This window comes from Thunnus albacares, chromosome 4 (genome assembly GCF_914725855.1).
Source record: "Thunnus albacares chromosome 4, fThuAlb1.1, whole genome shotgun sequence".
Lineage (NCBI taxonomy): Eukaryota > Metazoa > Chordata > Actinopteri > Scombriformes > Scombridae > Thunnus > Thunnus albacares.
The window spans coordinates 627,315-639,547 of NC_058109.1; the positions used below are offsets into that span (position 1 = coordinate 627,315).

General features: G+C 42.5%; 3 protein-coding genes across 3 annotated transcripts in view; 1 reads left to right on the plus strand and 2 right to left on the minus strand.

Annotated features, from left to right (window-relative positions):
• Positions 1-12,233, plus strand: part of LOC122981346 (nuclear factor 7, ovary-like) — a 504,535-nt gene that overhangs the window by 133,176 nt on the left and 359,126 nt on the right. The gene's annotated exons all lie outside the window — the stretch shown is intronic.
• LOC122981347 (nuclear factor 7, ovary-like) overlaps positions 2,593-12,233 on the minus strand; it is a 49,209-nt gene continuing 39,568 nt past the window's right edge. Inside the window, exon 5 of the transcript XR_006403214.1 lies at positions 2,593-2,658. The gene's annotated coding sequence lies outside the window, so the exon portion shown is untranslated. The remainder of the gene's footprint in view (positions 2,659-12,233) is intronic.
• LOC122981351 (nuclear factor 7, brain-like) lies at positions 2,953-4,532 on the minus strand. The gene has a single exon (XM_044350049.1). The coding sequence runs from the start codon at positions 4,524-4,526 to the stop codon at positions 3,132-3,134; it is 1,395 nt and encodes a 464-aa protein (XP_044205984.1). The 5' UTR covers positions 4,527-4,532; the 3' UTR covers positions 2,953-3,131.

Sequence of the window (12,233 nt, forward strand, 5' to 3'; positions counted from 1 at the left end):
TCCTCACCCTGCCCCCCCCTCCCCTCCCCTCCACTGCCTGGCAGTCCAATCACTGGGGTCAGTTAACCCACCGAACTCTGAGGCAGCTTCATACTGTGGCACCAAACCAACACCGAGCCAGAGCCGAGAGGAAAGAGCAGCCAGTCAGAGAGGAAACAGTCCGAGTGTTTGAGAGTGTGCTGGTCTGAGAGGAGGAGGAGGAGGAGGAGGAGGAGGAGGAGGAGGAGGTGTCCCAGCCACCTGTTACTGCCTGACTCTCTGCTCTCAGCTGTGAGGAGTTAAGGTGCTCTGACTGGATTAATGTAATTAGTGGTGACAAGAAGAGAGCAGGAGGCTGAATCTGGTGTCTTTATACGTTCTTACGTATTTATCTCAATGTGCTACGTTGTCAATTTCTATAAGAACTGTAATAGAAAGTCAAGAGGTTGTGATATGACGCCAGCGGTGGAAAGCAACTCAGTACATTTACTCAACTACTGTACATAAGTACTAGTACTTGAGTATTTCCATGTGATGCTACTTTATACTACTCCACTATGCTATACTATACTCCACTACACACTAAAAATCACTGGGTTCAAATTTTACCCAGTTTGATAACACAAACACAGTAGGAGCCAGTTTTAGTGATTTATTCTATTGTTGGGTTGTTTACCCAAAATAAAGCTAGTTACCTTTGAGTGACTGACGCTGTCTATAAACAGGTAATAAATGTTTATAACTCAGTATAATGTATTAATAATCAGTTAATAAGTGTTTATAAGAAATAAATCTAAATGGGTTTTTTTGTTTGTTTGTTTTGCTACAGTTAAAAAACAGGAAGTACTTCAGTTAAAGCCATTTATTGTTTGTGAAAATAAACTAAAAGCAACATAATTTACAAAAAAAGAAAAAGGGGCGGCCAGGACATCAAATCAGAGAAATATTAAAATTAACATCAACTTCTACTATCAACACAAACACAGTGGACACATCAGGTTGTGTCCAACAAGTTCACTAATATATTACATTATTATAGTATCACTAATATAGTATATTAGTAATAACAACAGCTGCAATAACTCCTTATATTCAGTCCAGATCAGCCCATGAAACACTCCTGCAGTTTGTGGTTCAATGTCTCCATCTAGTGGACAAACATATTAAAAGTTCTACATGTTGAACTGTGATGCATTTTTCATGTATTAATGTTTTGTTTTTTATTTTTATGTGTGTGTACCGATACTGAAACTTCAGACCACAGCTGGTCAGTAAGAAGCCAACTACATAAAAACATTTAAAAGACACAAATAATATTCACTTGAAGAAACAATCTCACAAGTTTCTGTACAATAATAATGAAAAAATGTCTCTTCAATATGTACAACGATTAACAGAATAAAGCCTGCAGCTGTGAGGCTATCGCATGAATAGCACTAAGATCAACCCAATGCAGGAAACTTGGTTGAAAGGTTTATTTCTGTAGTATTCCCTCTACGGTTCCCTCAAACCAGAAATGCAAAAGACAGGAAAGAAGAGTCTAAAGGGCCTGAACAGACCATGAGAGCGACCTGGGTGTGCAGTTTCTCTCTTCTCTTAAACCCCAGAAAAAACCTGTTGTCACACCCTGATTGGCCAAGAGGGGAATGAACCCAGCTGCTCTCAGGTGATCTCCATTACCCTCCAATCAACCCAGAGGAGTGCTCATCGACATTCAGCTGTACGAATTCAGAACAAACGACAGCAAGTCCCAGGAATGGGTGAACAGCTGGTGATGTAATGTAAAAAATGAAACTTTCACCGATTTTCTCAGTTGTCTGTGACAGCCTGTCGACTGATTTCAGCTCTGCCTCCATCAACCGCTGCACATTTCACAACAAACATCCCCGCAATGACAATTCGTCCCCTCCCGAACACACACAGCTAAAACAACATCATGTCCTCCACAAAGCAGCAGGAAACAAGCTCCAGAGCGACGGCACATCGTAGTTTATGTTTGTTTTTCCTGTTAGTCCAGAAGTCGTAATAAACTCACTGAGCCTACCGGATTTTAGCAAACACAGTTGGTAAAAACAAAGTTGGCGGTTTGCGGGTCGGGTCAGGTTCAGATGGCTGATTAACGCATATTTATACGTGTTGGGCGATGCTGATTGGCTCTCACCGGTCAGCGGCCACAGCACGTCTGCAAGCACATGAAGGCGATCACCAGGATGTTGACTGCAGCTCATTTAACGACAACAGACGTCACTAATGAGAAGGAATTTCTGATTCCTACATATAGAACCTGTAACAGCTGTTATTGATTACCTGTGGGACAATACCGAGAGTGGTTTAAAACAGGGCCCTGGGTTTCGCCTGTCAGGCTGCCTCTCCTCTCGCTGGAGGTTGTTGGAGCTGTGAGGACGACTGCAGACACGACTCACGGCTGAAAAAAGTCCACCTTAAAACTCACACGTCCACCTTAAAACTGACAAGTCCACCTTAAAACTCACACGTCCACCTTAAAACTCACACGTCCCCCTTAAAACTGACACGTCCACCTTAAAACTCACACATCCACCTTAAAACACACACGTCCACCTTAAAACTCACACGACCACCTTAAATTGACACGTCCACCTTAAAACTGACATGTCCACCTTAAAACACACACGTCCACCTTAAAACTCACACGTCCACCTTAAATAAAACTCCTCTGACAGAATTATTTAATGGACAGTTATATAAATATCTTGATTATTTCATACAGATTCTTATAAACAATATATTTTAAATATTAAAACATTTCGTGATGTAATTAAACATGAACTGATTTAATGTTTGTAAAGTTTAATCTCAAATACAGTTTAACATACAGTCATTGATTCTTGGCTGCTGGTCTTCATGGATCCACATCGACATCAGAAAACATTAACAACTATGGAAAATGATACAGTATCAATAAAAAACTAAAAATAAGGCTGAAGACACAAACTATAAAGATCAGAAAATAAAACAAAACAACATGAACATATTTTGGAATAATGAGACAGCAGCAGGACAGAAGCTTCAGAGGTTAAATTCAGCCACTTTTCCCTTTAAGAAATAAATGACAGTAATTATAAGAACCATCATCATCATCATCATCATCATCATCATCGTCGTCGTCGTCTCTAACTGCTCTGTTCCACTGTCACAGAGACCTTCAGTGGGGAAATCTTCAGTGGGAGTTTATCCCCAGTGCTAATGAATGGAAACAGTGTGTCAGTGAAAGTGTGTGTGAAGGTGTGTATGTGTTTGTTAGTATCAGGATCAGAGAACGACAGATTTCCTCTGTTCCAGTCCAGATTCACTCTGATCCTCTGGAGCTTCTTCTTCACTGGGAGATCAGTGGAGGGAGCTGATGGTGAACGTGCTGAGTATTTACTTATATAGAACCCTATTATCCATAATCCAGACCGTATGCGTCCCTTCCTCTGGACAGACTCTGATAACACACCCAGTGACCAGCTTGTATTGTCTCCAACCTCGACATCCCAGCTGTGAGTCCCTGAGTTAAAGCCCTCAGAGTCCAGAACAGAGGAGTATGAGTCAATCCTCTCTGGATTATCAGGAAGCTGCTGTTTCTCTCCTCCTCTCACACTGGTCAGATCATCAGACAGGATGAGTTTTGGACCAGCAGTGTTTGGATTCAGAATGACAGGAGTGTAGGAGACCATCTCCTTCATGTTGTTCCAGATGTTGAAGGTCAGGTTGCCCAGGTGTTTGGCCTGGTCTATCAGAGCTCCTGAGAGCAGCTGTGGATCATCCAGCAGGGGGCAGCGCTGGACTCTTTCCACTGCAGCCTTGTAGTTGTGCAGGAATGAGACGTCTTCAGCTCTCAGCTCCTCCTCTGTGGCTCTTACTGTGTGTGAAAGAGCTGCTATCTCTCTGCTCAGAGCCTCCATCTTCTCCTTCATCATCTGACTCTTCTGCTCCTCTTCCTCCCTCAGAGCAGCCATCCTGGCCTCCTCTTCCTCTTCTAGAAACTGGTGAAGCTTCTTAAACTGCTCCTTAATCTGCCTCTCTGTGTGTCGGGCCTGGACCTTAATGTGTTCTGCTGTCTGATCAAACTTCACTTTAACTTCTTCACAAACCTTTAACTTCTTCTTTAAAGGCTTCAGAGTTTCCTCAAGTTTCTTCTTGTGTTGTCGTGCAGCTTCATCGACGGGTCTGAATCTGTGGTTGGTGTGTTTTTCTGAATCTCTGCAGACGACACACACTGGCTGCTGATGGTCCAGACAGAAGAGTTTGAGTTTCTCAGAGTGCAGACTGCAGAGAGCCTCTGAAGCTCTCTGATCTCTGTCCTGTAAGAAGGACTCACACAGGTTCTTTAACACCAGACTAACAGGTGGTTCTTCCATTGAAGATCTTCTCTTACAAACTGGACACTCACGTGTTTGTTTCTCTCTCCACCAGCTCTTCAGACAGTCTTTACAGAAGCTGTGGCTACATGACAGAACAACAGGATATCTAAAGACGTCCTGACAGACCGGACAGCAGAGATCCTCCTCTGATCTGGAAGCCATTTTGTCTCCGAGTGGAGCTGAAAACACAGCAGACAGAAAGTACAGTCAGTCATGGCTCCCCTCCCTCCTCTACTAACCTCACTGACATTTACTTTCACTTTGACTCCAGTTTTTAGTCAAACTCACATTCAGTGTGTGGAGAGTCAGCAGGTTGAAGCAGCAGAGTTCTAGTTTTCACTTTTCTCTCCTGTAGCTGTTCTCACTCAGAGGAAGCTGTTAGTTTGGTCTGAAGGTGAATCTGATCGTCTGTTTTTCAGTCTGTGTGTCTCTTTAGAGACGAAGAATAAACTGTTTCCTGCTTTGTCTCAGGTGAGTCAGCTGAGGGGCGGAGCTTTGTCAGACCTCTTCTGATAAATGCTGTTGCTTCACATGTAAAACAGAGTGTGTTTCATTTAAAAGTTCAAAGATACACCTACCAACTCCTCTAAAGATTAATGACTAACAGGTTTTATCTGATTCTATCTGTACAGTACAGAACAAGCTTTTATTGTGCAGGAACTTAAGGTTCACATAGCAGTGATGTAGGCAGAAACTGTATTTTGGGTGGGCCGTCTTTTCCCAGAAAAACTGACTTATGAAAAGTTAGAAGAAGAAAAAAAGAACAAACAGACAAACTGAAAAACGAGCGACGACTTCGCAACGTTCTGCATCACAAAGTCAATAACAGTAAAACACTGTCTATCAAACATGCTCAACCAACAGAGCATCAGATTATAAAGGCTGTACCCAACAGTACACACAAAAAGCGTCTTTTACAGCCTGTACAGACTAAAACAGAGTGTGTTTCATTTAAAAGTAAAACACAGCGGACGAGACGTTCAAACAGGAAGTCAGTTGTGTTTCCTGCTATTGAAAGTTTCTCAGTCACTTTGACTCGTGTTTTTTCAGTCAGCAGCAGGTTGAAGTTGAACTATTTCACTACTTCAGGTCTTCAGTGCTTCCTGCTGTAACTGTCCTCTCAGTTTAAATCACGGTTTTGTAATGAAGGTAAATCTTACCGTCTGTCTGCCTCCTTCCAGTGAAGCTGAACAGTAAGAACCTGTTTCCTGCTTTATGTCACATGATATCCTGTAAGAGGTGGAGCTTATTAAAGGAACAGATGATAAATATGATGAATACGATCCATCGCGCTGCTTTGAGATCACATCATCATGTCAACATAACTTTCATGGGAAGAGCACAAAGAGAAGATGATGATGATGTGATGAAGCTCTGTCAGCTGTCTGCATCTCAAATGGAAAAAATACACAAGAAACCAAACTATAAACTACTGAGATTTAATCTAGTTGGCACATGTGAAGTCTGAAACAGAGGCAGACTGCTGAGGCTTTAGCTTCCTGGGAATGTAATTAACTGCTGGATGAAGGTCATAGACGGGAAATAGTGTGTGTGTGTGTGTGTGTGTGTGTGTGTGTGTGTGTGTGTGTGTGTGTGACAGTGGCGGCTGGTGACTCAAAAAACTGGGGAGGACAGGAGGAAAACCAACAGTTTTGATGGTATTTTTCTACAGCACTTTATCACTAAACTGTCACCCTCACTCCTTTTTTGCTTCCCTTCATAGGTCATCTCCACTACTGAATTATAAATATAAGACCTATAATTACTATAAAATAAATGATAATAACACCAAACTTCATACAAAGTTTGTATATAATGTCTACAAAGTTGACATGTTAACACTTATTATTCAAGTTACTTTAAGCTAATTATTCAATATATGACTCAACTTAAAACAGAAGTAATTGAAGAAATTGTCACAACAAGAAGCCAGACCACCTGCACTCAACAGGTGACTGAACAACCACTCAATTAAAAACTGGATCAATTCCACATGAATGAGTGAGTCCAGACAGCTCACTGTAACTTCAACAAGCAAATTACCCACAACACATTATATGTATATCTCTGCTGCATTCTTGTTAAGTAGATAAATTCACATAACAGCCACACAGATACATGTAACTATCAGAGATGAAATTAGCAACCAAAGAGACAGAGAGAGAGAAGCTGTATCTGACTCACGTTATCTGATGTCTTCTCCTTTCTATCATGGAGATGAAGTATTCATGTCATAACATCCATTTGTAGCTGTTGGTCATCTTGTTTGTTAGTTAACAGAACTTTGTGGCTGCTGGCTAACCAGTCTGATATCACTAACAACAATGACAAACAAGCCAACTCTCCTGGTTGTTTCTCCGGCTGTTTCTCTCACCAGCCTCTGTGGCGGCATCCTGCAGCTGCTGCGCTGCACAGTCCAGATCCATTCTCCCGTTAGCTTAACAACAGTCCTTAACAGTCCTTCAATGGATATATAAAGAGTCCTTCAGGGCTGCTACAACAAGCTAAATGTTGGCTAACGGAAGCAGCTATATACTGCTCCATAAAAGAAGTGACAGTTTGTCACACTCACGTTAGGGGTGTGCCCGAATACAAGTACGTTATTCAGCAAAGCACAAATAGTGGGTTTTTTCCAAATATTTGTGTCATACAAATATTTTTTAAATTATTTGTTTTTGGGAAAAATAAATAAAACAAAACACATTAAATACCAGTGAGCAGGTCGGTTACATCACTATCTCAGTGTCTCTCCTCTGCTCCGCTGTTATGTCTATCAGCAGGTCTCAATGAGGGGAGTCACATCCACCTGCTACATGACCCACATTTCTTAATTTGGACATCACTTTCATTTTCATCTCTAATTTTCTAAAATAATAAGTGTAATCAAAAAACAAAAACAGGACTTTTAAGCCTCTTTCCACTTTTATTCAAATACAAATACAAATAATTTTGCTACCTAAACAAATACAGATACAAATACAAATACTGGGCTCTCTGCACATCCCTAACTCACGTCCTTCACAGTGGTGGAGAATAGAAGATGAAATCTGGAAACTATCATTGGACCAACATGATGTCAATATTGCATTCTGGTTGTTGATTGGTTAAGGAGGAGCGCCAATTAACGTGTCTTGGCCAATCACAGATTAGCATGAAAAAAATGAAGTACATTAAATTGAGGAAGGAGATCCCGCCCCGAGGAGGACAACAGGAGCCTGTCCTCCTCTTTCCCCCACTCCCCCTCCACTGCTCCCCCACCACCACTTCACAAACACTGCCCTTTCTCCTCCTGCCCTGCAGGTGTCACTGTTGAAACATTTTAACCAAAATAGATTTTTTCCAAAGAGAGAAAAAATATTTTATAAATAATACTGAGATTTGGTATTGGTTTATTTCAACCAAATATTCTTTTTTATATTTTGATCTCCCTCTTGCCTCTCAAAAAATAGAGGAGGAACAACCTCCTCTGCCTCTATGGACCAGCATCCACTGGTGTGTGAGAACGACTGCAGACACGACTCATGGCTGAAAAAAGTCCTGCACATCTTCAGCACTTTGTAGGTGAAGAAACTCTGACTTCTGAAACCAAACCTGTTTCCTCGGTTGGGACGCCTCCATAGCTAACCATGCACTGAGCTAATTAACGTTAACAAGTAGATTCAGACAGAAAGTAAACCAAAATGCTAAACATTAGGGGTGTGCCTGAATACAAACGTTATTTGGCAAAGCACAAATAGTGTTTTTTTTAATGAATATTTGTTTCATACAAATATTTTAAAAAAGATTTGTTTTCTGGAAGAAAGAAGAAAACATGTCAAATACCAGAGTGCAGGTTGGTTACATCACTATCTCAGTGTCTCTCCTCTGCTCCGCTGTTACGTCTATCAGCAGGTCTCAACGAGGGGATATATACATACAAATATTTTAAAAGTTATTTGTTAGGGGTGTTCCCCAGTGATAAAGCTGAGCTACTGACACAAGCAAAGTGCTGCCAACAGACTCTCCATAACCTGTTGTTCCTCTTCTTCTTTCCACAAAGTTAGGTTGTAAAAAACAGACAATAAATGAAAAGTGCAAATCAATAATTATCTTTGAAGTTCTTCTACATGTTACAGGCTGTGCTGTCTGTGTGTTATGGGTGTATAAATAGGTAGAGGTCTGTTTGCAATGAGGTGATGAGTAAAGTTTTATCTCAGTAGTCAGCGCAGTCGTCTCTGATCTGAGACTCCAGTTAGAGACCCGGTCCGGTTTCATCTTTGATATTTAGAAAGTAGCATCAGTACATCACATGCTTTCATTTCAATAAATGTTCAAATGATCCAATATTTCAGCAAAAATCAAAGATTAGAGAAAAAGTCCAAAAACTGAAAACAGATTTGTGTATCAGAACTTTGTTTTTTCTTCTTTCCTCTCCCATTAATCATCTCACCACCCCTCAGATTTATCTGCTGACCCTTTGGAGGGGCCCGACCCCTAGGTTGGGAACCACTGGACTAAACTAGCTAACTGTATATAAAGTAGTGTAAACTAGCTCCACCTCCAGCAGCTACAACAGTAACATGCTGCTCTAACACTGATGCTTCACTATTAATAATCTAATGATGTCATATATAATAATATATCAGTCAGAGGGACCAAACCACTACTTTTACTGCAATACTTTAACTACATCAAGCTCATAATACTTATGTACTTTTACTGCAATACTTTAACTACATCAAGCTCATAATACTTATGTACTTTTACTGCAATACTTTAACTACATCAAGCTCATAATACTTATGTACTTTTACTGCAATACTTTAACTACATCAAGCTCATAATACTTATGTACTTTTACTGCAATACTTTAACTACATCAAGCTCATAATACTTATGTACTTTTACTGCAATACTTTAACCACATCAAGCTCATAATACTTATGTACTTTTACTGCAATACTTTAACTACATCAAGTTCATAATACTTATGTACTTTTACTGCAATACTTTAACTACATCAAGCTCATAATACTTATGTACTTTTACTGCAATACTTTAACTACATCAAGCTCATAATACTTATGTACTTTTACTGCAATACTTTAACTACATCAAGCTCATAATACTTATGTACTTTTACTGCAATACTTTAACTACATCAAGCTCATAATACTTATGTACTTTTACTGCAATACTTTAACCACATCAAGCTCATAATACTTATGTACTTTTACTGCAATACTTTAACTACATCAAGTTCATAATACTTATGTACTTTTACTGCAATACTTTAACTACATCAAGTTCATAATACTTATGTACTTTTACTGCAATACTTTAACTACATCAAGTTCATAATACTTATGTACTTTTACTGCAATACTTTAACTACATCAAGCTCACTACTTATGTACTTTCCCACAGCTCCCACTGCTCCCACTGCTCCCACTGATCCCACTGCTCCCACTGCTCCCACTTCTCCCACAGCTCCCACTGCACCCACTGCTCCCACTGATCCCACAGCTCCCACTGATCCCACAGTTCCCACTGCTCCCACTGATCCCACAGCTCCCACTGCACCCACTGCTCCCACTTATCCCACAGCTCCCACAGCTCCCACTGATCCCACTGATCCCATAGCTCCCGCTGCTCCCACAGCTCCCACTGATCCCACTGCACCCACTGCTCCCACAGCTCCCACAGCTCCCACTGCTCCCACTGATCCCATAGCTCCCGCTGCTCCCACAGCTCCCACTGATCCCACTGATCCCATAGCTCCCACTGCTCCCACTGCTCCCACTGATCCCATAGCTCCCACTGCTCCCACTGATCCCACAGCTCCCACTGCACCCACTGCTCCCACTGATTCCACAGCTCCCACTGCTCCCACTGCTCCCACAGCTCCCACTGCTCCCACTGATCCCACTGCTCCCACTGCTCCCACTGCTCCCACAGCTCCCACTGCACCCACTGCACCCACTGCTCCCACTGCTCCCACTGCACCCACAGCTCGCACTGCTCCCACTGCTCCCACTGCTCCCACTGATCCCACTGATCCCACAGCTCCCACTGCACCCACTGCTCCCACTGATTCCACAGCTCCCACTGCTCCCACTGCTCCCACAGCTCCCACTGCTCCCACTGATCCCACTGCTCCCACTGCTCCCACTGCTCCCACAGCTCCCACTGCACCCACTGCACCCACTGCTCCCACTGCTCCCACTGCTCCCACTGCACCCACAGCTCCCACTGCTCCCACTGCTCCCACTGATCCCACAGCTCCCACAGCTCCCACTGCACCCACTGCTCCCACAGCTCCCACTGCTCCCACTGCTCCCACTGATCCCACAGCTCCCACTGCTCCCACTCTCCCACTGCTCCCACAGCTCCCACTGCTCCCACAGCTCCCACAGCTCCCACTGCTCCCACTGATCCCACTGATCCCATAGCTCCCACTGCACCCACTGCTCCCACTGATCCCACAGCTCCCACTGATCCCACAGCTCCCACTACTCCCACTGCTCCCACTGCTCCCACTGCTCCCACAGCTCCCACTGCACCCACTGCTCCCACTGCTCCCACAGCTCCCACTGCTCCCACTGCACCCACAGCTCCCACTGCTCCCACAGCTCCCATAGCTCCCACTCCTCCCACTGCTCCCACTGCTCCCACAGCTCCCACTGCACCCACTGCTCCCACTGCTCCCACAGCTCCCACTGCTCCCACTGCTCCCACAGCTCCCACTGCACCCACTGCTCCCACTGCTCCCACAGCTCCCACAGCTCCCACTGCTCCCACAGCTCCCACTGCTCCCACAGCTCCCACAGCTCCCACTGAATGAAAAAAACTGACACAGAAGAATTTAAACCAAAGTAAAGATGAATTTATATATTTAAACTTTATTTTCTGTGTATATAGAATCGTATATTTCTATTTTTGCTCTGTGACTAAAACACTTTCTAAACTAACTGATTGGAAATGAACCAAATGAACAGAAAATGAAGTTTTTACAAAAATAATCCAAACAAAAGGTTTTATTGTTTCATATACTACCATAAAATATAATATGTAACTAATATTATTTATATTTACAAACCTCCAGTCTATGTTTAAAACATATTTTTTCTTTAAGTTATAAATGTGTTGTTTGAGTTTTAATGAATCCTCTGTGAACGGAGGCGTTGAGCGGTGCTCAGAGACGTTATATCATCTGAATTTGTTTGACATACGGCCTGATGAACAACGTCCCTCCTGCTCTGTCTGACGCCTTTAAACCTGCTCTATTGTCCTGAGCTGCGAGCCTCCTGATTGGTCAGACAGCAGCGAGAGCGCAGGATAAATAGAGAGGAGACGCAGACTTCAGCAGACACGTCAACAGCGACAAGAAGACAGAGGCAGCAGCTGAAAAGCTGAAACACATCTGGAAATGTCTCAGAATCTGGACCTGAATGTGCAGGAGCATGAAGGAGCAGCTGCTCAGGAGATGCACAATAAACATGTTCAATATGTTTCTGATCGTCAGGATGAGGTAACGATGAGCAGAGGTGGAAAATATCTAAGTACATTTTAGGGGTGAGCCCAAATACAATTACATTATTCAGCAAAGCACAAATAGTGGGTTTTATATGAATATTTGTTTCATACAAATATGTTAAAGTTATGTGTTGTTATGTGTTACAGAGATAAAGCTGAACTACTGACACAAGCAAAGTGCTGCCAACAGACTCCATAACCTGTTGTTCCTCTTCTCCTTTCACAAAGTCAGGCTGTAAAAAACAGACAATAAATGAAAAGTGCAAATCAATAATTATCTTTGAAGTTCTTCTACATGTTACAGGCTGTGCTGTCTGTGTGTTATGGGTGTATAAATAGGTAGAGGTCTGTCTG